The sequence below is a fragment of the Topomyia yanbarensis genome, chromosome 2 (assembly GCF_030247195.1).
Source record: "Topomyia yanbarensis strain Yona2022 chromosome 2, ASM3024719v1, whole genome shotgun sequence".
NCBI lineage: Eukaryota > Metazoa > Arthropoda > Insecta > Diptera > Culicidae > Topomyia > Topomyia yanbarensis.
Genome location: NC_080671.1, coordinates 240,997,432 through 241,025,000, shown reverse-complemented (window position 1 = coordinate 241,025,000; position 27,569 = coordinate 240,997,432). Strand labels below are relative to the sequence as shown.

The 27,569-nt window shown below is 39.4% G+C and overlaps 1 protein-coding gene across 2 annotated transcripts in view; it reads right to left on the bottom strand.

Moving 5' to 3' along the window:
* Window positions 1–27,569, bottom strand: part of LOC131682989 (remodeling and spacing factor 1) — a 292,389-nt gene that overhangs the window by 46,543 nt on the left and 218,277 nt on the right. For both annotated transcript variants that reach the window (XM_058964814.1, XM_058964813.1), the window contains exons 4-5: window positions 23,152–24,209; window positions 20,201–23,092 (exon numbers count right to left, since the gene is read on the bottom strand). In XM_058964814.1, the coding sequence (XP_058820797.1) occupies window positions 20,201–23,092; window positions 23,152–24,209 (3,950 nt within the window). The remainder of the gene's footprint in view (window positions 1–20,200; window positions 23,093–23,151; window positions 24,210–27,569) is intronic.

The window sequence follows — 27,569 nt, the reverse complement described above, 5'->3', positions numbered from 1 at the left end:
TGAAGGAGAAATTTTAAGGCCCTTTCTTGGCAGTTTGGGAAAAGAAGATTGTTTTCTTTTTCTGGAACCTCCAGGTAAAACAAATGATGTGCCTTCGCACGCTTCGTCAGAGTCAGAAAGCGTGATTTGACGTGTCGCATAATGGAAATGACCTCTAAATCTTAACTGGTCCTTCGGAAGCGGACATCAGAGTGCCGGAACTAATACTGAATGGACCATGTGTACCCAAAATCAGGGCCGTCGAGAGCCGTATCGGGCCCCAAGGCTTGTATTACTGCTGGGCCCTTTTAAACCTAAGCCATCTAGTTCAGCATGAGTTAGTACCTCTTCTGCCATGGGAAATTCGTTAGTCCGTGGTTTCTATTAGTCTCCGGTTGACTCATATATCCACATCCACATATAGCGTGCCAGGCAGGTTGAATTCCGACAGCTTCTTATTCCGTGGTATCCAAATTGACGTAATTAGAGGCGCACGGTGCTAATTCGTGTATTCGTACCTCGTTTGTGTCGTCGCCTATATATACAGAGGTCATGTTGCCACATTCAACGATCTATTTCGTTTCGCAAAACAAACGCTTCTACTTGATTGATGTTCTGAAACATAATCAGCACGGTATGTCTAACATGGTGAAATTGTAGAGTGTAAACATTGGCCAACTTTAGCTCCCTTTGTCCTTTTAACAATACATCTTAAGGAACGCCTCGAAAATTAAACAGAAATACAGTTCGACCACAATAAGCGTTATGATCTGCTTATAATCATCACTCATTTTTTCGACATAGTGAATTGGAACACGATATATTGCTTCTACTGTGCAGACAAAGCAGGAACACGGATTGATTTATTTGCTGGTAGCGGTGGAGCAGTTTGTAGCTTTTGTTGTAAGCAAGATGAGAAAGTAGCAGATGCAGCTCGAAATTAGATTACAAAAATTATCCTTTTTTATCACCGGTTAATTAAGGTCAGTCTACCTTCTCATCTCGCCCAGAGTAGAAGCTAAAAATCGTTCCACTATAGATACACGGCAAAAACGACTGCAGACGAATTGTCTTGCTATTGATTTTTGGAAATGTGTTGCAAGACTAGCTACTCGGGTAGTAAAACAATTACTTAACGTGCAGATTGTGCTCAATCCGGGAGAAATTAATGCCCTGTAAATTCACCATATCAAACGTTAAGAAGCACAGTCGTTCGTTTCGCGGAACAACGTGCAGCACACCAACGAAAGCCGCCACGTTAGCAACATTATCCCCATGTATAAAGACAAGGCCTCCAGAGAGATGTGCTTACATGACTTATCTTCACACACCCCTGCCATCGTGATTAATAAATTTATGCCAAGAAACGGAGAAGTGGTTTTCATAACAGCTGAATATTCGCATTTTTCCCGGGTGTCCCTAACATTGTTCTTATGGTGAGAATGCTTCCGTATAAACCAACTCCTTCATACGTAACTTTTTAGGCACATCAACCGAAAATGGGACGTTTCATCAGAAAAACACTGGTTATGCACCCATGGTAGATTCTTATGCCTATGAATTCTGCAAAAGACACTGCACCACGGAAAACATTGTGCAAAAGCAGCTAAGAAAAGCCTGCCAACTATAACCGTAAACAGCACACCGTTATCTTATGCCAAGCCACAATCGGCTTCAAAACCAATATCTACGGATTTGACAGGAATAAATCTTCATTCAACAACAACCGCGCCCAGTATCTCCAAGCCAACAACCGGCACCACCATCAAGAATCGAACGTAGAAGAGAACGGATGCGTTTGTCTTCACGCTCGCATTTCTGTTTGACGCTCTATTGGTTTCTTCGAACATGATTTGAATTGGCTTCTCAATATTTTATAGTGTACTAGCTAATACCCATCGCGCGTTGCTGCGACTTTCATCGAAATAGGAGGAAAACACAATTTGTTCCGAAGCGCCATCTGGCGGGCAGATAATCCCAAACCAATAGCACACAAACACGCTCCAGAACGAATGCCTACTATGTATAAATTTTGACGTCAATCGGTAAGGCCTTTTGGGAGTCCATAAATCATATACATACAAACATTGACTTTTATTTATATAGATAGATAGATAGATATTCCTTCGTTCGTTTTTTAACATGTACACAAAGTAGACAACTCGCTTAAGAACGTTTGTTTTAACAAAAGTCAACTATCAAATACAATTTTCATTTTTTACACTCTCATCATATAACAATTTAATAAGGCGAATGATTATAAAGAAAATACTATTACCATTTTTATCGCTCTTCTATGAATACCGGACGTGTTCGACCATCTTCCGGGTAAAAGCGCGGGCCCCTAAATGCGACCCGGCCCCAGGGCAATTACCCTGGCTGACCCCCCCCCCCCTTATCGGGCCTGCCCAAAATTGCCTCTTTGCTCTTCTGTCAATCTTGTTTCGTCGAGGAAGTGTGATTTGATATATCACATGATAGACATGTCCTCTAAATCGGAATTGGTCCCCCGGAACCGGACACTGGAGCTCTGGGATCGAAGTTGAAATGGCCATATATATAAAAAATTGCATCTTTGCTCTTCCATCAGTATTATTTCGTCGAGAAAGTGTGATTTGGAGTGCTGCATGTTGAAAATAACCTCTAAATCGGAATCGATTCTCCTGAACCGGACATGTGAGTTCCAGAACCGATGTTGAAATGACCATATGTGTCCAACATTACATATTAACTCTTTCATCAGGAAAATGTAATTTTGAATTACATCTTTTCTCTTCCACCAGTCTTATTTCATTGAGGAAGTGTGATTTGATGTGTCGCATGACCTCTAAATTAACATTGGTCCTTCGGAACATGACACCGGAGAATCGGGGCTGATGTTAAAATGACCATGTGTGTCCAAAATGGCATCTTTGCTCTTCCGTCAATTTTATTTCGTCGAGGAAATGTGATATGATATATCGCATGATAGAAATGTCCTCTAAATTGGAATTTGTCCTACGAAAACGGACACCGGAGTTGCGGAATGGAGGTTGAAATGACCATATGTGTCCAAAATTACATATTAACTCTTTCATCAGTCTTATTTTGTCGGGAAAATGTGATTTGATGTTTCGCATGATGGAAATGACCTCTAAACCTGAAATGGTCCCCCAGAACCGGACACCGGAGTTTCTGGTAACCTAACATCCAGCAAGGTAAAGCGGCAATGTCTATTAAAGCAATTGAAGCACTCCTGCATGATTTCAAGAGAAAAAAAAGTTTTCACCCGTTTTCATTCCTAAATATCAAAATCAGAAATTGACTTCTTTTGAATATATGAGGTGTACAGTGCATTTCCGGCAATCTCTCCGGATTGGCCACTTGTATCCGTATTTTTCCATATTCCATAATTGAGTGTAACTATTCTCCTAAATGTGACCGTTCTTCCATTGAAAATGGATTCACTGTATTAAAAGATATATCTTAAAAGATGCAACAAAGTCGTCATGGAGGGTTAATATAATAAATTGATTGTTTTTATTCCATTTAATTTATTATGAGGTTCAACAGCGATATATATATATATATATATATATATATATATATATATATATATATATATATATATATATATATATATATATATATATATATATATATATATATATATATATATATATATATATATATATATATATATATATATATATATATATATATATATATATATATATATATATATATATATATATATATATATATATATATATATATATATATATATATATATATATATATATATATATATATATATATATATATATATATATATATAGATATATATATATATATATATATATATATATATATATATATATATATATATATATATATATATATATATATATATATATATATATATATATATATATATATATATATATATATATATATATATATATATATATATATATATATATATATATATATATATATATATATATATATATATATATAGATATATATTAGAGTGGGACATGGTTATATGAAAAAAATAAAATTTGGCTCCGAGTAACTTTTTGAGTCCCATTTAGCTCCCAGAACAACCCTGCGCAGAAATTCATCCGCAATGCACAAGTAACGATTCCATTCATTCGCCCATGACAATGATGGAATTTTCAATTGCACTCCTTTCATGCAACAATAATGCTCCGGAACCAGACAGAATTAAATTCAATTTGGTGAAGAATCTGCCTGACCTAGCAAAAATACGCTTGTTGAATTTATTCATCAAATTTCTTGAGCAGAACATTGTCTCGCGTGACTGGAGACATGTGAGAGTTACCGCCATTCCAAAACCGGGAAAACCAGCCTCCGATCATAACTCGTATCGACCGATTGCAATGCTATCCTGCATCAGGAGATTGTTGGAAAAAATTATCCTTCGACGTCTCAACAATTGGGTTGAGGCGAACGGCTTGCTCACAGGTACTCAATTCAGTTTTCGGAGAGGAAAGGGAACGAATGATTGCCTGGCGCTACTTTCGTCAGAAATCCAACTTGCTTACGCAAAAAAGAACAAATGGCGTCTGTGTCCTTAGACATAAAAGGAGCATTCGACTCAGTCTCCATTGATGTTCTCTCGGAGAAACTACATCAATGTGGTCTTTCACCGATATTAAATAATTATTTATACAATTTGGCTCCGAGTAACTTTTTGAGTCCCATTTAGCTCCCAGAACAACTCTGCAAATTTTCAGCTCGTTCGGTGAAACTATATTTTTGCGCCCGCGGTTTAAAGTTTACATGGGATTTCGTATGGGGAAATCGTCTTTTGCAAATTAATTCTTCCAATAGTCGCCCTTTACCTTCTAAAAATAAATAGATGTCTGATTTTTATAGGAAACTTGTCCAGGAAACAAAGTCTAGAAGACTGCAAAACGATCTGATGCTTGTGGAAAAAGTTATTAAGCAAAAACCGATTGATGTCTTGAAGATTGATGAAAATTTCACTTTTCATAGCATCACTGCTTCTGACGGTCTAATTATATACAAAATTTTTTAAACTTTCTCTTATTATGTACAAAAGAAGCCCTCAAAACCTTGCGAAGTGACCAAATAGTGTAGATAAACGATTTAGACACATTAAGAGATGATTAAAACAAAATTGCGTATAACTGAACAACCAACAGCAGTGGTGCTAGAAAAAATGAATATTTTATCAATCGTCAGAGCATCAATCAGTTTCTGCTTAATAACTTTTTTCTCAAGCGTCAGATCGTTTTGTGGTTTTCGAGACTTTGTTTCTTTGTTAAATTCCCTTTAAAAGTCACATAACGATTTATTTTTAGGAAGTAATGGGCGACTCCTGGAGGAATTATTTTGTAAAAGTTAATTTTCCCATTCAAAATCCCATGTAAACTTCAAACAGTGGGCGCGAAAATATAGTTTCACCGATCGAGCTAAGAATTTGCACAGTTGTTCTAGGACCCAAATGGTACCTAAAAAGTTGCTCGGAGCTGAAATCTAATTTTTGTCCCACCCTAATATATATATATATATATATATATATATATATATATATATATATATATATATATATATATATATATATATATATATATATATATATATATATATATATATATATATATATATATATATATATATATATATATATATATATATATATATATATATATATATATATATATATATATATATATATATATATATATATATATATATATATATATATATATATATATATATATATATATATCATATATATCTCCCAAAGCTCAAATTGGACAACGTCAGATTTTTGAGGTAGTGGAACCCATGGCTGCTCCGCGACTGATACTGGGAGATTTCAACTCGCACGGAGTATTGTGGGGTTCCCTCTACAATGATAATCGATCCTCTTTCATATACAATGTTTGTGACGAATTTAATATGACAGTTTAAATACTGGCGAAACAACACACATCCCCATTGGGGTTCCCAGACCTCCTGCACGTCCAAGTGCATTCGATCTATCTCTGTGCTCGACATCACTTCGGTTAGATTGCACGTGGAAGGTTGCCCCTGATTATCACGGTAGCGATCATTTGCCAGTTGTTGTTTCAATTAACAGTGTATTAGGCCTCACGAGTTCAATCAATGTTCCTTATGACTTGACACGAAATACTGATTGGAAAATATAAGAAACATTAATTTCCACTTCCCTTGCTTCGACGGAAGAGCTACCCCCAACCGAATAATATGAATTCCTAGCGGGTTTGATTATTGAAGCAGCAGAACAAGCCCAAACGAAATGCAATCCTGGCATGACAATAAATAGACGGCCTTGGTGGGACAAAGAGTGCTCTGATGCATATGAAGCTCAACAAGTTGCCTACAAAGAAATTATGAAACGGAAAGGGGGTATAAGTAAGAACTTTGAAAATAATTTGATTTTGCAAAACAAATTTAACAGTCTCCGTCGTGCCAAAAAGTCTAGTTATTGGAGACGCTGCGTTGATGGCTTGTCAAGAGAAACATCAATGAGTACTCTGTGGAATACAGCCAGAAGAATGAGGAATTGAAACGTGACTAAGCGAAGATTTGTCGAATCGCTGGATGTTTAGTTTTGCCAAGAAAGTTTATCCAGATTCTGCTCCTGCGCAGAAATTCATCCGCAATGCACAAGTAACGATTCCATTGATTCGCCCATGACAATGATGGAATTTTCAATTGTACTCCTTTCATGCAACAATAATGCTCCGGAACCAGACAGAATTAAATTCAATTTGGTGAAGAATCTGCCTGACCTAGCAAAAATACGCTTGTTGAATTTATTCATCAAATTTCTTGAGCAGAACATTGTCTCGCGTGACTGGAGACATGTGAGAGTTACCGCCATTCCAAAACCGGGAAAACCAGCCTCCGATCATAACTCGTATCGACCGATTGCAATGCTATCCTGCATCAGGAGATTGTTGGAAAAAATTATCCTTCGACGTCTCAACAATTGGGTTGAGGCGAACGGCTTGCTCACAGGTACTCAATTCAGTTTTCGGAGAGGAAAGGGAACGAATGATTGCCTGGCGCTACTTTCGTCAGAAATCCAACTTGCTTACGCAAAAAAGAACAAATGGCGTCTGTGTCCTTAGACATAAAAGGAGCATTCGACTCAGTCTCCATTGATGTTCTCTCGGAGAAACTACATCAATGTGGTCTTTCACCGATATTAAATAATTATTTATACAATTTATTGTCAGAAAAGCACATGCATTTTTCATATGGAGATTTGGCGACATTCAGAATAAGTTACATGGGCCTCCCATTCGGTTCTTGTCTAATACTACGTTCACACTAGGAGTTAAAACATGTTTTAACGCTATCTTGATGACATATTTCTTGTTGCTAATTATTATAACATGTTTTAACTCTGTAGTGTGAACATAGTATAAGCCCCCTTCTCAATAATTTTTACGTGAATGTCATCGATAATTATATTGTCAGCCCATGCACTCTAAGACAACTTGCAGATGATGGTGTGGTTTCTGCCACAGGACTAAAAGCTATAAATTTCCAACAACCATTGCAAAATAGCTTGGATAGTTTATCAATTTGGGCTTTAAAGCTTGGCATCGATTTCACAACGGAGAAAACAAAGTTGGTCGTTTTCTCAAGAATGCGTGATCCAGGTCATCTTCAGCTTCAGTTGGTTGGTAGAACGATAGCCTGACTTTCAAATTCCTTGGAATTTGGTTCGATTCTCACTTTGGTAATAGCTTGGTTCCTCTCACACTTTCGTTCGCAGCAACAGCGTTCGTGTAGAAGCGCTGAGCGGTGGGCGTGGAGGTGTATTCGTTCGCCCCGCTTGTCTTCTCTCCTGACGATGCTTCTGCGGGGAAGAAAACCTTCGAGAAACGCTTTTTCGAGTCATCCCACTTCATGAATCTATTTCCTTCGATGTATTCCATAATGTTCGACGATCCTTTGGTACCGTTTTCCAACGAATAAACGCGCAAAAAATGTCCTGAAATGACAGCAATTTACGAAAGAGTTTTTAACTTCACACGCGACGAACCGACCTCCATTCATTGAAAGCTGTAAACATGAAGTAAAATACGCTGCTACACAGCGGTGCTTTCCGAGCCCCAGGTCGACCGCAATGACATCAACCGCGCTCTCTGTTTACTTGGCTGATCAGCTGTTCTTTAGAAAACTGATCAGCAACTGCAAACAAAGAACGCAGCAAATGTCACTCGGTTCGAGCAGAGGCTCGGAAGCACCGCTATGTAACACAGCGTATTTTGCATTCGTTCCACTTTCCGAATAGAGGTACTACTAAAATCGACCATCACCATAACCAAGCTGATAATTCTTGATGCTAAAATGGGCAGGTGCATCCAAAAAATTTCTTTTTGTTCTTCCGTTAGTCATATTGCGATTTGAAAAATTATGATTTAATGTGTCGCATGATGGAAATGAATTGGTCCTCCGGAATCGGACACTAGAGTTGCGGAACTGATGCTGAAATAGCCATAAGTGCCCAAAATTACATCTTTGCTCTTCCGTCAGTCTTATTTCATGATGAAAATCTAAACAGATCCTCTGGAACCGGTCACCGGAGTTCCGGAGCTGGTGTTGGAATGGCCATGTGTATCCAAAATGGCTTTTTTCTCCTCCGTCACTTATTTCGTCGAGAAAATGTGATTTGATATGTCGCATGATGGAATGATCTATAAATCGGAATTGGTCCACCGTAACCGGACACCGAAGCTGCGGGACCGATGTTTAAATGACCATGTGTCCAAAATTGCATCTTTCCTCTTCTATCAGTCTTATTTCATCGAAAAAATGTGATTTGATGTGTTTTTCTTTATACAATGGAAGATACATTTACGTACTAACCCAGTACACGTGCTATTAGTAGATGCCAAGCTACCACACGGGGTGTACTGGGGTGTGTCGGGCTCTCATGGTGACGCCGCCATTAATTCCGACTAAACTCCATTGGGCTCCGCCATTGTTCCACCCAGGGACTACCTCTCGGTGTTACTTCTGGGGGATGGCTGTACTTGATGTACTCATTCACTCTCGCTCACGCGTTAATACGTCCTGTATGAGGCTTACTTGGGTGCTCTCTCTGTCACACCTTGATTTACTTTCTAACACTCCACATGAGGCTTACTTGTGTGCTCACCTTTTTCGTTCCTTGCGAGGCTGACTTGTGTGCTTACCTTTTTCATTCAATGCTAGGCTTACTTTTGTGCTATCCTCTAACGTACCATGTGAGGCTGACTTGGATGCTCACCCTATCACCTGGTTCACTCTCAATCGTACCACTCTATTACACCCCTGTCGCTCCCCCTGGCATCCCATGTGGGACATTTTTCTTAGGCCCCACTTCTGGCATACTATGTGAGGCTTAATTGGGTGCTCACCGTTTTCATACCTTGTGAGGCTGACTTTTGTGCTCACCCTTAACATACCGTGTGAGACTGACTTGGATGCTCACCCTTTCGCTCCTCTGCCACGCTACGAGGCATCGATAGCTAAGTCCCAACATATTATATACGCTTATACACTCGCTCTTCTGCCTTGCTTCGGGGTGGCTGGGTTTACCCCTTACGCGGTTGCCAGTCGCTGCGCCAAACCTGCCTCAGCATGAACAGACCTTGGCCTTTTTCGCTCCAACTAACCAATCACTAGTTAGTCGTGCACATCGTCTGTTGCTCGGTGCGCCAAATTCCCTGTAGCCTACAGGCAATCTGGGTGGTTGCAGTCGAGACTGCGTTCCACTTCTCCACCGATTGACACATCCGCTGAATAAGGGTATCAGGGGTTGAGTCCCAGCCGCAGACGTCGAGCATTGCACTTCTTTCGACGTTGAAACGAGGACATACGAACAGTATGTGTTCGGCAGTTTCGTCTACACCTGGGCAGTCAGGGCAGGCGGGGACCTCCGCGTGCCAGAACCTGTGGAGGTACTGTCGGAAGCAGCCATGGCCTGACAGGAATTGTGTCAGATGGAAGTGAACTTCCCCATGGGGTCTGCCCACCCAGCTCGATATGTTAGGTATCAGCCGGCGGGTCAACCTACCTTTCGAGGAGTTATCCCATTCACGCTGCCATCTGGCGACCGAGGTCACCCTGGTGCGCTCGCGGGCTCCTCTATTTCCACGTAGCTCGAAGCACTTCTCATCTTCCCGAATGACCAGCCCGGCTGGCATTATGCTCGCTATCAAGCAGGATGCATCGTGTGATACCGTGCGGTAGGCAGATATCACTCTGAGGCACATCACGCGGTAGGTGCTCTCCAATTTCTGTAGGTAACTGGTCACCCTCAGTGCTCTTGATCATGATGGGCCGCCGTACCTGAGGATAGATACGGCAACGCCTGCCAGTAGCCTACGTCTACTGGCGCACACCTTTGAGCTGTTGGACATCATCCTCGATAGTGCCGCAACAGCAGTCGACGCTCTCTTGCATGTATAGTCGACGTGGCTGCCAAAGGTCAGCTTGTCGTCTATAATGACTCCAAGAGACTCCAGACTCCGCTGTGGTGATCACGACTTCTCCCACATGGATAACTGCATGTTGTGCCGACTTGCGGTTGTTGACGATAACTACCTCTGTCTTATGCTGAGCGAGCTCCAGGCCTCTCAAGCTCATCCATTCCTCCACCGTGTTGATCGCGTATTCTGCAGTTAGTTCTACCTCAGGGATTGACTCCCTATAGACCTTCAAGGTTACGTCCTCAAGAAGCCGACGATCTTGACCCCAGGAGAGAACTTCAGAACCCGTTATACATGAGGTTCCATACCACCGGGCCTAGGATCAAGCCCTGCGGGACTCCGGCGGTAATCGGAACCCTTTTCTGACCGGCGTCGGTCTCGTAAAGCAGTACGCGGTTCTGGAAGTAGCTTTCCAGGATCCGGTACAGACCCACCGGTAGGCTAAGCCGGTGTAACGAGAGCTACCTACCACAAAATTGTAGTAAGAACTACTTTTATTCATACGAAATTTACTGTTTGTAGCAAGTTCGAAATATGTAGTGTAGTAAAGTATCGTTTATTCATACGAACACGTTCCAACAGGTAGTATTTTACTACCAAAATGTAGTCAACTCAAACTTACTACTTTTTATTCATACGACCCATTGTCTCCAATCAGAGAAAAAAATATCCAATCAAGTTCGACCAAACAAAGGAATGAAATTGTTATCGCAATCCAAAACCAACAGTTTGAGTTTGGCCTGTTTACTCTTGAATTTCACACAGACAAGTGCCTCCCCTTCGATTTTCAGTTTATCCCCATTAACCACAATCAATGTTTTTAAACTTTTAGAAAGCGTATTATTAATGCTTGAATAATATTGGTTTTTGCTCATAACTGAAACAGAAGAGCCACTATCCATTTCCATTTGAATAATTCTTTGTTCGATTTCAACATTGACTATGCAAGGGTTATTTATACTATTGATAGAAGAAAGTTGCATGCAAGAAATGTCACCTGTATCGCGATCTTCCTCATCGCTCTCCGAATTATCTGCTCGCATCCTGCTAAAAATCTCGCTCAAGCCTGTGTCCTGACTGGGTCCTGCTTGTTCCCATTCATCCACAAATTTTACCGCACCGCGCTGAGAGTTCTTAAGCTTAAAGCATTTTCTCTTAATGTGCCCTTTGACACCACAAAAATCACAAATCATTTGAGAGTAATCGGGTCGCTTTCTGTCCTCTTTATCATGCCGCACGGCTGGATTGAACCGACTTTCCTTATTGTACGGAAATTTATTTTTATAACTATATCCCAATCTACTCTTCACGTTGCTTCTCGGAGCTTCGTACCGCTGACCATTGGCAGGGTAATTGTACTTTCTTGCTGACTCGTAAACGTTTTGTAGTTTATTGAATTGAGACCCGTAATTGTTCGCAGTATTATGGGAAGCGATTCTATCCTGGTCATTTGGTACGTGTACCGCAAAGCTCTTGGCGTTCGTATCTGCCATCTCCCAGGTTGTCAAAAACCGTTCGGTTGCTTCGAGAGATGCCATATTTTCGTTTATTAATTTTTTACGCAATCCATTATCCCGTATACCCGAAATGATTCTATCTATAATAGCGGCCTCTTTAAAGCTACCAAAAGAGCAAAACTCAGCTTGTAGCTTCAAAGCTAATACGAAATCCTCCAAAGATTCATTCGTTTGCTGTGCTCTATTATTAAATTTCAAGCGTCATATTAAATCGGATTCTGTTTTATCAAAACGAGCTCTCAATTTTGATATAATATCCGTAAAGGTTGCTGTATTTAAATTACCATTAGGATAGATTAACTTTAACTTAGTGTACACGGCTGGACCAGATAAGGCAATGGAATGTGCCTTTTGTCATTCTCTGGTACCTTATTCACGATAAAGAAATAATCTAAACGTTCCGCCCATTCCGTAAAAGAACATCCTTTGCGGAAAGGTTCGATCGTTATGCTCATTTGAGCCATTGAAAATCAATAATATAGTAAAATAGTAAATAGTAAAATAAAAATCAAACGAAAAAGGAAACTAATAAAAATTTCAAAAAAAATGCAACGAAATAAGTAATTTGTAATTGTAAACAATACGCACAGTCAAAATTTAAGAAAATAATCACCGCTCACCTTTATTACTCCCTTTGCTTTATAATTGTACCATCAGCCAGTTAGCTGCAATGCTTTCTCTGTAGAGCCCGTTCAATGTGCTTCTGGAACCAGCCTCGGAAAACTGTCCTTTTGTTCACCCTTTGGCGACTTCCTATTATTGTGCTTATTGTTGAACCTTTATTTTAAATAAAAGAAAAACACTCGTAATAAAATCGTATATCACAAATATTCGCTTTGTCCATAAAACAAAAGAATCGGGAAAACCACGTTTCTGCACAAAATGGCTTTTTTGCTTTATTTTGAGAAAAAAAAATTAAAAGAATTTTTTGTTAATTTTTTCAAATCACTTTTCGTTATCTTTTTTTAACCACCCTACTAACGACGTTTATCAATGGACTTGATTGTCCAACCACCTAGACGTCTGTACACTGAAACAAAGACCATGGTATAAACTACTATATTAGAGGTTCAAATTAAAAAGGGTGTACCAGTGAATTTTGGTAGACAATATATCATGCTTGACTTCAATCTGATTCCTATCATTTGTACCATGCTCATTCTGACATAGAGACATGGTATTTCTTACTATCGTGTTTTACTATTTTTGGTATTTTGTACTATGCCTGCATTACTATCCAATGATCAGAATAACCATATACATGGTCGCTCTAAAAATTGCTAGATGGTTAAAATTACAATTAGTGGTTACCATTTTATAGTAATTAAAATATAATGCATAGCGACCGCAGAAAAGTTCTTTAAATAAATTTCAATGTTTTGTTTTTTCGATTTCTTTTATTATTTAATGGTTACAGGTAACATTTCCGTGAAATATCTGTTTATCCTTAAATAATTTTGGTCTTTTGCAGTATACGAAAATTTACGGAGGGGCATTTTAATCCAGCTTGTACTCTGTCTACTTGGCAATCGAAAAAATGTAATTAAGTGCGTTTGCATCCAATAGCTTCGGTCAGATATGGAAGCGCCTGAAAACAAAATCTTTAATACACAGTTGAATAAAAACAGATTTTGATCCTACCTCTTACAATTGCCTACGTTGTTGGTTCCATATATCAATACATCAAACTTACAATTTTTGTAGGTTTATACAGGATGGAGAATGAAATAAAAAAAATGAGAATTCTACTTTAGAGACGTAATCTTGACCATAAATCATTATTATTCTACTTACCGATAGTAAATTACAGATCAGAAATAGCATTATTACCTCCGTATTCCCATACATTTCAAATAAAACTAAATGAGCATAAAATGAGAAAACCGTTTGGAACATCCAGCAAAACTTCTGTTTATTTGCACGTACGCTTAAAGAATGATATTTTCACAACATGGCGTTCATTTATAATGCACATTCATGGTCAGATAATATTACCATGCTTATAGTAGTTTCGAAAGTATACCGTGTTTGGTTATAAAACAATAAACATATATTATTAACATGTTAATGGTAAAATTGATAGAGGTCGAAAGAGCTACGCAGATCTAGCTGTAAAGCATAGTAGCACTGAAAATTTTCGTAGTCATTTTAGCCGTGGAAGCCTGTTTAAATCAAATATGCAAAATAGTAAAACCTACCGTAAATGTTTACTTAAACTACGTTGTAGATTCAAGCATTTTCTAGTAATTGTGCAATAATGTATGGTACATTTTACTATTTATTGAAAATTGTTTTTTCTACAATGACTCTGTAGTCAGCATTACTATACCGTTCTTTTCAGTGAGAACACGCTTTATTTTTATTTATTTATTTATTTATCACGCACATCAACAGGCCGTACTCGGCCCCAATGATGGAAACTTAAACTAATTACATCTAAAAAACTGCAGGAATCGATTTCTCAATGATATTCGAGACAAATGAAAGTCGAACAAGTGCGACACACGATTGAAGAGGCGTTGTAGTCCCGTGATAGCGGCATTAGCTGTTTGAATAGTTCGTCGAAACGGCACTCTCAGAAGAACGTTTCCGCGTAACGTTCTGGACCTTGCTTGGATGTTAACTCGCTCTAGTAAATCTGGAGAATCGATGCGTCCTGACAGAAGATCAGAGATGAATAAGGCTCTTGCAGTTTCTCTACGACGCTGGAGAGTATCGAGCTGGATGAGTTGACACCGACTCTCGTAGCTTGGTAGACGAACAGGATCGCGCCAAGGCAGGCGTCGAAGAGCATACCGTATAAATTTTCGTTGAACGCCTTCAATTCGATCGCTGCTGTTCATGTAATTCGGGTTCCAGACCGCCGAACAATACTCCAGCGTAGAGCGCACTAAAGAGCAGTATAGGCTTTTGAGACAGTAAATGTCTGTAAAGGATTTAGCCGTACGGAAAATGAAGCCCAGGCTTCGCGATGCTTTACCAACAACATACGGAATGTGATTCTTAAATGTAAGTTTCGAATCTAACAGCACTCCAAGATCCTTAACGCAGCTCACCCGGGAAACAAGAGCTCCAGACAAGTTATATTCAAACTCAATGGGATCTTTTTTTCTGGTGAACGATATCACAGAACATTTCGCCGGATTCAGAATCATTCGGTTGTTTTCACACCATCTGCTGAAAGTGTCGAATTGCTGCTGCAAATATTGTGCGTCCGATCGGCTCCTAATTCTGTTGAAAATTTTTAGATCATCTGCATACGACAACCGTGGTCCTTTCAGCTGATAGTTTACATCGTTGAAATAGAGAGTGAATATTAATGGACCGAGATGACTTCCTTGCGGAATACCAGTCGTTGCGGAGAACAGTTTGGAGTATGCATCACCTATGTTCACACTGAGTTGACGGCCAACGAGATAGGATTGAAACCATCGCAGGAGTGATCCACTGAAGCCAAGTTTTTCCAATTTAGCGACTGCGATATCGTGATTGATTTTGTCGAAAGCTGCAGATAAGTCAGTATATATAACATCAGTTTGTTGATTCGCATCAAACCCTTCAGACACAAAAGAGGTTAGAGATAGTAGATTCGTCGACGTAGATCGATTCGGCATGAATCCGTGTTGGTCTTTAGAAATATATTCCTTACAGTGAAAAAACACTGACTCCACCACGACTAACTCAAAGAGCTTGGAAATGGCACAGAGCGCAGAAATTCCTCGATAATTGTCAATGTTTCTCTTATCACCTTTTTTGTGGACAGGAAAGATGAAAGCTGCTTTCCACAATTGAGGAAAAATCGCGGTTGTCAGTGACATTTTGAATAGTTGACAGAGAGGTTCCACCAAACCAGATATACACTTTTTCAAAAACACAGCAGGGACCCCATCTGGCCCAGGAGATGACGATGCTTTAAGCTTGGATGCTGCTGATACAATATCCGAGTGCTCCACATGAATCTCACTCACTGACCGTTCGAGTTGGGCCACGCCGCTAGCTGTAACGTCAATCTGCTGCGAGGACAGAGTCTCACTGACGAACACACTCGCAAATTTAGAGGCGAACAATTTGCATATGGCTTGTGAATCATGCCCAACTTCACCATTCAAAAACATTGTAGAAGGTAAGCCGGTTTCTTTCCGCTGCTCATTGACGTATCTCCAAAACGATTTAGGATCCGACTTAAGCTTCCGTTGCATTTTTCGTTGGTAGTTTGAAAAACAAAAACTGTTCAGTTTTTTAAAATCGTTATTGAGCCTTACATAATAAGCTCTAAGTGACAAGGTACGGCGTTTGGTAAACTTTCGTAATGCTGCTCTTTTCGCAGTTTTTAGCTGACGTAGCTCGGCTGTCTGCCAGGGGGATTGATCACTTCGTTGATTACACTTTGGGACATGACGGTCGATAAGGTAGCTCATTATATGGCAGAACGTTTCAGCGGCGGAGTTCACATCATCCTTGCTTAGCACAGAATCCCAGTTAATACTTTGTAAAATATTCAAAATGCTGCTATAGTCGGCCCGCTTATAATTGTAACACACGGTGGGCGCGTGGCTCGAAAACTTCATAGGCGGTACGTCCTGGAGTGTAAGATGTAGAGGCGGATGGTGGCGAACATACTTTACTAGCGGGGTGAGGGCGGTGGAAATATGCGGCGATTGATCTCTGGCATTGACGAAGCATAGATCTAAAATCCGGTCGTTCTCGTTCGTGGTGCTGTTGATCTGCTGAAGTGTAGCCGTGCTATAGCCATCCAGAAGAGTGATGCTGCCAGGATGAAAAACAGATTCGTCTGGGTCGGGTTGTAGAAATCCGTTATGAACGGAACGCCACTTTATTCTAGAAAGGTTGAAATCGCCGATAATCATGATTTCGTCAGTGAGTTGCGCCATCGCGGAAACAGAAGTCAATGATTCAGAATGAGAATCAACTAGTGCAGAGTCGCGAATTTTATCGGGAGGGAAATAAACCACACAAATATATAATGTTCGATTTCCCAATTTTATCGCTGCCCATACTTGTTCGATGCTGCTCCAAGCGTCATTTGTTATATGTTGAACTTTTAATCCACGACGCACAGCGAGCAAAACACCGCCACCGGAGGATTTGTTGCTGTTGAGAGGGCTACGATCACATCTGAGAACCTCGTAGTCAGAGCAAATCACCTGGCTGGATAGAGTCTGCTCATTTAGCCATGTTTCTGTCAATGCGATGATGTCGTAACAGCAGTCCGAGGTAGCTAGACGATAGGTATTTGCACAGGAATTCATGCCTCCCACATTTTGATAGTATAAGTGGATGGGCGACGATTTTAGGCACGGAAGGCTGACCGGCACTCCTCGATTCATTCGTCTGGAATGTACACCGGGGCGATTGGAATGACTGCTAACAGCGGAAGGAGCGGGTGAACTGCATGAATTGGTAGCACTCGTGATGGAAGTTGGAGTGCTCCTCAGGAGGTTTCCAGCTGACTGCTGACAGCGATGACTTATTAATTGACAGTCGGAAGCATTCGAGCTAGAACAAACAGTTCCATCAGGAAAAACGGTTGATTCATCATCATAATTTTGAAAATACTTGCCAAAGAGGGCAATTTGGAAGTCCCCCTCTCCATTCCCAGACACAGGGCCGGGACGACTGAAGATACTGCTGACTGCAAGGGGCACGACTGTGCTGGGAGGATTGGGGGATTCCATATTGCTTTCTACGGTGCGTCCCGGTTGCCGTTGATCAACAGGCGAATTGTCGGTGCGTGGTCTAAAATAACTGCTATTTGCGATGGATTTATCCCAGTCGAGGTGTTTTCCGAAACCCATGCTTCTCGTCATTATTACGTTCTTGCGAAAGTCGATGAACTCGCGGAAATACATCCCATCCGGCCAGGTATCGGCATTGAGAGCCATTTCACGAAGTTGAGGGTCAACACCAATTTTGAAAGAAATGAAATTAAGCCCGCTCAAATTTGCGTCTTTTTTCACTAACTTCTTCACTTCGACCGGATCGTCCGTTGAAAGGCACTCCTTAACCATAGCACCAACCTCAGCTTCGGAAACGGTGGTAGCAATTCGTGACAAGTAAATCCAGCATTTACTAGTAGCAGGTTGAACAGTGATTGTGGGTACCTTTGCTACATCACCCTTTTTCTTGCCACACGTTAGACTGGGGACATCGGATTTAGAAGGAAATTTATCATCCTCCGTCTCGCGAGCACGTTTGGCTCCAGCTCTATTTGGAATGGGCCATGATATGGGAGTTGCAGGCAATGTCGTTGCGGATTCCACTGATTTTCTGGTTTTCTCCATTTCAGCCTTTAATGCTTCAAGCGCTGTTTTATGTGTGTCGGTCAGCAAAAGGAACGCTTCGCTCAATGCTGTAAAAGCTGCATTCACTGCGGAGGATTTCATCAAATCCACACAGCTGTCGCAAAGCCAGAATATATTCGCTGTACACAAAAGAAATGAAACAAAAGAATGTCCCGCGTGGACAAAATTTGTAGTTTCAGCGATTTTTAGAATACTAACGTACTTCTTATCTTGTTTTTCTCGTCGCCACTATTTCGTCCTTAAAAGAAATAGGATGATCCCGAAAAGGAGTTCCTGTCTTACCTTTAAAACCTCTCCTAATTTCCTCCAGCTATGGCGGACCTGGTCTATGATGGCAGAAATAACAAAAGGAGCTCGGCGGAATTATGGTTTTCGGAAGAAGACACTATTTAATATTTTTTTACTTCAAGTCGACTCAGCTACTCAGACAACACAGAAACGAAAAATTACCTAAAATTGAGTTCCTTTGACTCAATCTTGTGGTATCGTGGGGGAACTTAAAATTAGGTAAACCGTGTTGAAGGTAGTTTCCATTTAACCACGGCAAAAATTACAACTCATTGATAGGTTTTTTATACTCAAATTTAAGTTGAATTTACCTAATTTTGAGTATAGTGACAACACTAATAAGTGCGAAAGCGACGCACAACTCAAAAGTAAGTTAAAAGAACTTAGAGCATGTTCAGGAGAGTTTCAGTTTTAGATTTATAATTTTGACAGTTCTATAATATAAAACTGGAAATTTTAAAACTGGAACTTTCTGTCCCCAGCAGCAGTTTTTGCGGGTGTTCTATTCAGTGTAAAATTCATGTCTCGCCATGCCTTTAGCGTTACTGCATTCAAATTTATTTTTCCCCAGTCTATCGGTTCTAAGTGTCTCTGCTGAAAACTTTGCATGTATTTAAAACACAGTTCTAAACGTGTTTTAAAATCAGCAACAAATAGAACGGCGTCGTATAACAGTTTTAAATTTTGAAACAAAACTGTTAGAAATAATAAAACAAAACGCTCTGCTGGGGATGTGAATGTTTCAGTTCCAGTTCTACTTTGAAACTCCTATATAAAATAAAACACTCCTGAACATGCCCTTATGCTGCAGGTTGTTTTATTTAACCGTGAAGACTGACTGCTAGCTGCTGATATTTATTTCAGATCGCTATCGAGTATTGATAGCGTTATGTATCGTTAGGGCATGTTCAGGAGCGTTTTATTTTATATAGGAGTTTCAAAGTAGAACTGGAACTCACATCCCCAGCAGAGCGTTTTGTTTTATTATTTCGTACAGTTTTGTTTCAAAATTTAAAACTGTTATACGACGCCGTTCTATTTGTTGCTGATTTTAAAACACGTTTAGAACTGTGTTTTAAATACATGCAAAGTTTTCAGCAGGGATACTTAGAACAGATAGACTGGGGAAAAATAAATTTGAATGCAGTAACGCTGAGGGCATGGCGAGACATCAATTTTAAACTGAATAGAACACCCGCTAAAACTGCTACTGGGGACAGAAAGATCCATTTTTGAAATTTCCAGTTTTATATTATAGAACTGTCAAAATTATAAATCTGGAACTGACACTCTCCTGAACATGCTCTTACGCTTCTTCTCTAGACAAGTAATTTTTACACTGAAAGAAAAGCTTTCTACAGAAACTGTTATATATTACAGTTTCAAACATTACGTACATTCCACTAAGACCTCCGTTCGCGTATATATTGTAATTATTCTTTGTAAAATAGCCATGCTCAATTTGTACTTAGGCCAGAACCAAAAGTACTGAGGACATATAATTGATGCAAAAAGAAAACGAAGAAGGAGAAAAAGGAGAACTCTACTGCATAGATGAACTACCTCTACATATATTTTATTCCTATCCAAATATACTTACCCGGGTCTCTGAAATTACAGCTTTGATGCACTTTACTATCGGAAAGTATTTCAGGTGTGTTTCTGATACTAATCTGAGGTTTCTGGTACGGGTGCACAACTGAAACTGAATTTTCATTAATTATAGGAAGAGCCGAGGTATGATGCTGTGACTGCTTCGATGCATCTACTTGCTTTCCTATAGTTCTATTAAAATCTCCCCGCAAAGGTGTTATCTTTTTTCTCCGTCTCCTTATTACACTGGTGCAGTTCGTCATTTCTGAAATATCTACGACAGGTACTAGTTTATGCGCAGTAAGAAACGTTTCAGGTTGTACAGAATGTAACAGAGGTATATATGAATTTTGGCCAGTTAACTCAGAGGGCTGTAGCATGTGCCGAATCGCCTCTTCACAATCACGCAAAGGAATTGCCTGCTGCTTCATCTGTTCTAGTAAACTGGAGGACTTTGAACTTGCGGATGGTACTCTGGGAATATTTGAGACGAAATTGGTATTTTTTGACGAATCAGTATCCTGAACATGGTCAAGATAAACGTGATTTACAGCAGATATTGACGACATTGTTTCGTGATCATTTCTGTATCGTTTATCAACGGGTAACATAATCTTTCCATCTCTCTTATTTACTTCGGTTGGGTCAATACTGTGAAAGTCTCTCGCTTTTTTCTTTGATGAATCGTCGGGTACTATTTTATTCTTTAAAATGCCTTCATCTTCTAATTTCAGCTGGTGCTGTGCAAAATCTTCATCCTCCATAATTTTTGCTAACTCATCTTCATTCACATCATCCGATTCAGTAAAACTAACTGCCAGCGCGACATCGAAGTCTTGGGAGTCGGTGTTTTTAGAGCTTTTTATGAAATCGACATCAAGAATTTTGGCGTTTTCTATAACCTGTGATGGCACAGTCGACAAAGCTGTTTGTTTGCCCTGTACATTTGCATCAGTTAAAGGTATGATTGTTGGAGTCGCTAGTGCTTTGGCCGCTGCAGTATTTTTTTCTGCCAACATACGCTTTATCTCTTCTTGTTTCAGTATGAAACGTTCACGCTCTTCTGGTGGAGTATCTGGACGTAATACACCTGGAGTGATACCGTCATCAGAGCTTTCAAAATCTTCGTCAAGAATGAAATGTAGTTTACGTCCTCTTGTTCGTCTTTTAATTGGATTGTTTGAATTGTTAAGTGATTGATCAGAGTCAGAATCCTTTATTATTGGTTTTTTCTTAATCCCACTCTTATAAGGTGAATCTTCATTTTCTTTGATCCTTTTTTTTTTTTTTTCATTGTTGGATTTACTGCTTGACGTTTGGCTAACATATTTTGTTCTATTATTCCTATTTACCCAGACATCTTGACTGCTGTCAGTTTCAGTATCATTGCATAGCTCTTCACTATCCACTTCCTCACTTTCAGTTGGATCTTCTTCTTCAAACTCATCAGATTCTTCAGATATGTGTTTAGTTTTACAGGGTCTTGTTCTGATATTGTAACTACTCTGGTCACTATCATCATCATCGATAAATTCCTTGTCCTTTTTTTTGTTTGTAGCGGCGCGAAACCTCCTCGACGTTAACAACTCTAATGAGCTCTCACTATCCTCAGTCAAAGATTGGCTTTCTTCGTCATCAGTGATTACACCATTGAAATCTTCATCAGAACCATCATCCTCTTCCGAAGTAAAATCTAAGCTATTAAATTTGTTACGTTTCTTTGATGCTTTATTCGTGTTATCTCGTCCACTCTGGTTAATCAGAGATTTATTTTCTGATTGGTTTATGATGTTTTCGACGCACGCCTCGGATTTTAAAATATTTGTTATGTCTTTACCACACGTAGCTTGTTCTGTATAATCATTAGAATACTCATCGCGATTAATTGCAGAATTTATCAGGTTATCATAATCATTAAACCTATAATTCAATCTGGTTCGACTTCTTCGTCTCAACCTATATACAGGAATATCATCGCAGTCTGTTTCTGAAGTACTGGAGTGTTTTCTTGTGATATCCTCTTCGGATGAGCATGTGGAACTTGGGCCCTTGTCACGGATGTTTTTTTTTTTTGCTATGCATTGATTTGATTTCGGATTTCTTTTGATGGAATCACTATCGTCATTTTCAACTAATTTGAATGAGTCCTCATTGATTGGTATCTCATGGCTGCATTTCTGATTTGTACTCGAATGTTCATCATCGAGTTGCTTGCAAATTTCATCATATTCTAATATTTTTTCTTCTAGTCTTTCTATTAGACGATTATGTTGACACAAAGGACAGAACCAGTCTCCCTCTGGTATATTGAATAAAACTGGTAACAAACAAGAACAGTGATAGCCTTTATCGCATGAATCACATAGTAGGATCCATTCCGGATGATCAATTCTCCCACATTTTTGACATGCATGATCTACATTATGATCGTCGTCCATCTCACCGTCACCATCGATAAGTCTTTCCACTCGAACTGTTCGTGCTCTTTTGGTTGGAATTACACATTCGGATTCAATGTCAGATTCTGGAGAAAATTCGTGATCAGATCTCGCCAAAGACTTACCGTCATCTGAAAGTTCAGGTTCTTCTTCGGGTTCTGATTCACTGCTACTTTCGGATGACGAAGCCATCCAAGGTTTATCACATTTCTTTTTTTTTATTTTTGTTTCCGTATTTCTACTATCTTCATCATCTGATATTACGTAGTCTTCGTCATATGATGATGAACTTTTCTGTTTGTTCCTTATTGCTTCAGCTTTCAATTCACGTAACATTTTATCCTCAATCATGCGTCGATTTGTTTCCTCTCGTATTTTTTGCTGTGCTATTCTTCGTGACTGTCGAATACCAGGTAAATTGAATGAGCTTATGCCAAATTCGGAAATAACTTTTCCATTAACTAAAATAAAACCTGTTATGGATACATTATTGAGGAACAAAAGTAAAAGCAGTACTCACCAAGTCCATATTTTTTCTTCTGATTTGAAACACTATCTTCATTTTCGTCATTAGTGAACTTTGGATGATTACACTCTAGGTTTAAATGGTTTTCTTTTAGTTCACTTATGTTTTTACTCTTTCTACCTATTGAATTCGAAGGATTATTTTTCTGCGTGTCTTTACTTTTCTCTTCTTTTTTTATGCTCTGTGAATCCTTTTGTTGTCCTTTACAATGATATTTGGTGTTGACATTCACTTTTGGGAAATGAAAAATAATTGGACTGTTCAAAGAAATTCCTTTACTGTTCTCGTTTTTAGCAGTACTTGTTCCATCTGATTCGGAGTAATTTTCTAAGTCTACTCTGCACTTGTCAGTTTTCGGGTTTACGATGCTGATATCTAGCATGCTCACCTCACACTTTTCAGCATAAAGATTACTGCATTCGGGTTTTTCTTTTAGAGGGACATCATTAATATTTTTTGTATACTCTATTTTATCGCAATCTGCTTCTTTCGTATTGAAGTTTTGAGCAAGATTTCCAGATGTAGTGTTTGACATGTTCAAATTTGTATTTGTTTTACGGGTTGCGATGCAATTTGTTTCATTTGTTATGTTACCCATATTATTTTCAGCACCGCTGCCTTCACCAAGAACTATCAACGTATCTTCTTCGATGGTTTCACCCGACACAAATTTATCATCATTGTATGAAGACTCGAATATCTGACCGATCACGTTAGTCTCACTTTTCTCTTGATTATCGTTTTTTATATTTTGCGATCCAAGAATCGCAACTTTTGTATCCACTTTTATATTGGAAGCTAATGAATGTTGGGTTTTACACAATACTGGTTCCACATTGCCTTTATCTGTTTGATTGACAAAATTGTATTCATTTGAAATGGTATCAACACATTCATTTGAGATTGCAAATAGATTATCACTCAGATCTCTTTTGTATTCTCGCCTATCCAATATGAGTGAAGAGTCTTTGGTATCATCTACTATTATATCGGGGTTCTCGTGACTATTCAATTTGAAGTTCTCGATCAGTCGCACTACATCGTTTCGGTCACTGAAAAAGAGTAATAATATGATGATTACATCTTTGTTTCTGATAAACAGCAGAATAATTGCTAATGCATGACTAAAATAAATTCATGCGGAGTCAAACTATGAACATAGTTTTTTCACCATACGAAAAATTATACTGTACAGGTCATCATTCTCATTTGTTAAATATTGTTTAGTATGGACGGGAACGACCACATTGTAGGCTTAAAAAAAGTTTTTTGGTCTCGGATTACAATCACAAAACGGTTGTACACCATTTCCTGGAACACTATTCCCCGGAATATCATTTACCAAAAAACTATTCCCCGGAATGTACCATTTCAGGGAAAACCATTTCCCGGAAAACCATTTCCCGGAAAACCATTTCCCGAAATGCCATTTTTGTGTGTGTATACTATCCATCTCCCACTGACCGGCAGTGCTTTTATGGAAGAAACTTGTCTGCATCTATGTAATGATATATTATGATTTCATCAATAGATGCACACATGTTTAGCCCTGGAAATGAAAGGTGATAGCTCTATTGTACACCCAACGACCCATTTCAAGAATGCCTGATCCTACACGTACATTCAGAGGCCGCCTTCATATACAATAAGCCCCGCGCGAACACATTCACGAATCAATTGGATATTTTGTTACTACTTGCTTTACGACTTCTACGCGGACTCACATTTCACTCTATTTAACGGTACACTAAAACACGAGCATTTGGGTCGTTTTCTGCGGTCTCCAGGAGAATTTCACTTAGTGGACTTTCCTCCCTCAATACGTGGTATCTGGGCAAATTTATAAAAACAAACTAGCGGACTAAATTAACTCAAGGACATCACAGCTGAATATAAAACTGCTTAATACGACAAGACCTTACATTTATTTAACAAATTTAACAAAATACTTGCGCACAGTACAATCATTTCACTTCGTTGCGGCCGGGGCGAACGTTGGTCGACATACAGCTTCCATTGGTTTCCGGGACGGCGATGGCAAACAGGGACAGGAACAGTGGGTGACGTTTTCAGACCGGGTACTTCCGTCGGTCGATATCCAGATGCGGCGGCAACTCGGCCGTGTAACGTTGGCCTGCGTTTCGGTAAAGGTCCGAGAGTGGTACACTGCACATAAACTTTCGCGCGCGTCTTTGCACTATCGAGTGGGGTTTACAGCTGTTTTAATCTAAACTTCACACCAGTCGTCTCCCGTAATGGCGTCATTTGACCACAATCTCGCACTCGCACTGGGTGAAAAGTTTATTCTAGGCTTTGCCTACACTTTGACCCCACTCGATTGATCCTGCCAGAAGTTAACGATCGTGTAGTGATTCTGGCGGATCGTGCTTCGGATTTTTCAGATCCCACTTCAATTTTCGTATCACGAGTGAAACGCACTATCCCAGTATGACGAAGGGACTACGCTGCCGCGAGTCATCACTCCTCGGACCGAACTTTCTTAATTCATCTCGTTTTCGACGCGGGAAGCCCTTTTTATCGCCCCCGTGCCCCCGGAAACCATCTCCACTCGCGATCGATGACCTTTTCTCGTATACAGCGTAGCAGGGGAAAACGTTGTTTACAAACATGTATGGGTTGGTGCCCCGATAAAAAGTTTATTTGAATTTTTAGATCGGATTGGTTGCATGCATAACCTTTACATTGTATAATTTTCACAAAATAAACAAATGAACAAAAAATGTAAATAAACTATCTGACATATAATATAAATAATTGAGTAAATAAATGGTGTAAATAAATCAATATGGAATAAATAAATAACAGGGAAATAAATAAATAACAAGCAAATAAATAAATAAATAAATAACAAGCAAATAAATAAATAAATAAATAAATAAATACTGACGGGCACCAACCGAAGACTACAAAACATGAAATAAGCAGCCTTCAAACATGTAAACATGGAAACTATGACATTTATTTCACATTTAGGCATTTACTGACAATATTTACAAATATAACAAAATTTCTAGGGGTCTATATTAAGCTGGCCCAGTGACCACGGATTTATTGTGACCAACGAAACACAGGTCACAATCTTCCCGGAGTCGGGGTAAAAAAAACGAAGTGTTTTTTTTCATCCTGTACTGCCGACGTTGAATGCGACTACTTCTCCTCCAATGTCAGTTTTAACTCGTAAAATGATTTTTCCAAAGGCCAGAGGATCTCTTTCCTACGAGTTACCTGACTTTAGAGGAGTGAGCCTGTCCACTCTCTGTCACGGACAATATGCAGGGGTAAATGTCAAAATCGGAAAGAATAGTGCCTTCAATCAAACATCAAACGTCCTGCCAAGTGTCAATATCGCGATTTTTTTTGTTGCGTCAGATTAAAGGTTTCAGCCATCATCACAAGCGTCGAACGAAATCACAAACTAGTTTATCCTGTCCAAACCAGTTTTGACCACAATTAATGCAATCTACAGTGTTTACTATGAGTACGGAGATCAGATCAACTTGTTCATCTCCACCACTCTATGTACTGTCTCAAGTACTTACTTGGACCACAGAATTTTCACACACTTTTTCATTCATTCTATGCCTTTCATTCTCCCCCACAATCACTCAAATCCTCGTACACACTCTCACACACTCTACTTTTATTAACCTATTCACGGTACAACTAAATCTAGGGCGCCCTATAACTAATAATCAGCTGTAACTCTCACTCGAGAGTCAGCGATTTGAGTAAAATCGAACGAGTAACTCGAAACGGTATTTTCCAAATTCCAACCGGTTCACGATCGAAATTTTTCACTAGAAAATACCCAGAATTGACTCATTCGAACTACACGTAATAATATCGCACAGATCTACGCACACATACCACAACATGTATGCTGCGATCTGTCAAAACTGGATCAAGTACGTCGCAAGGCAATGATGACGAATTTGATGGTAAGACAAAAACATAACAAAAACAATTAAGGTAGACACGGACTGTTTGGTGCTGGCGATTTTGGACCGTTTTCTTGGCAAGTATATCGTTAATGATGATTTTTTTTTTACTTTTAGGCATGTTGATAATATTATTGACGATGGAAAATAGTTCCAGGAAAGCAAAACTAATTACGTCGAGGAACACAGAGCTGGTGGAATCAAATGAAGAGTAGAAGCAGTCGGAAAATGCAATTCTCCAATGAATGCAACGAGCCGATGAAAATAAAGTGCGTCTCCCGTTTTTCGATTGCAGCCGGCGTTCGGAAAAAAGATTTCAGTGACTAGTGGTTGAAAGTTATCCCGGTTTAAGGTGAGCCGCTGGCCATATACCGAGGCTTTTCCCGTGAAGGTCCTCCAGTTCGTAGGAGGAGGATCCAATTCTTGTTTTGATCCGGCAAGGGAGAAACTGTC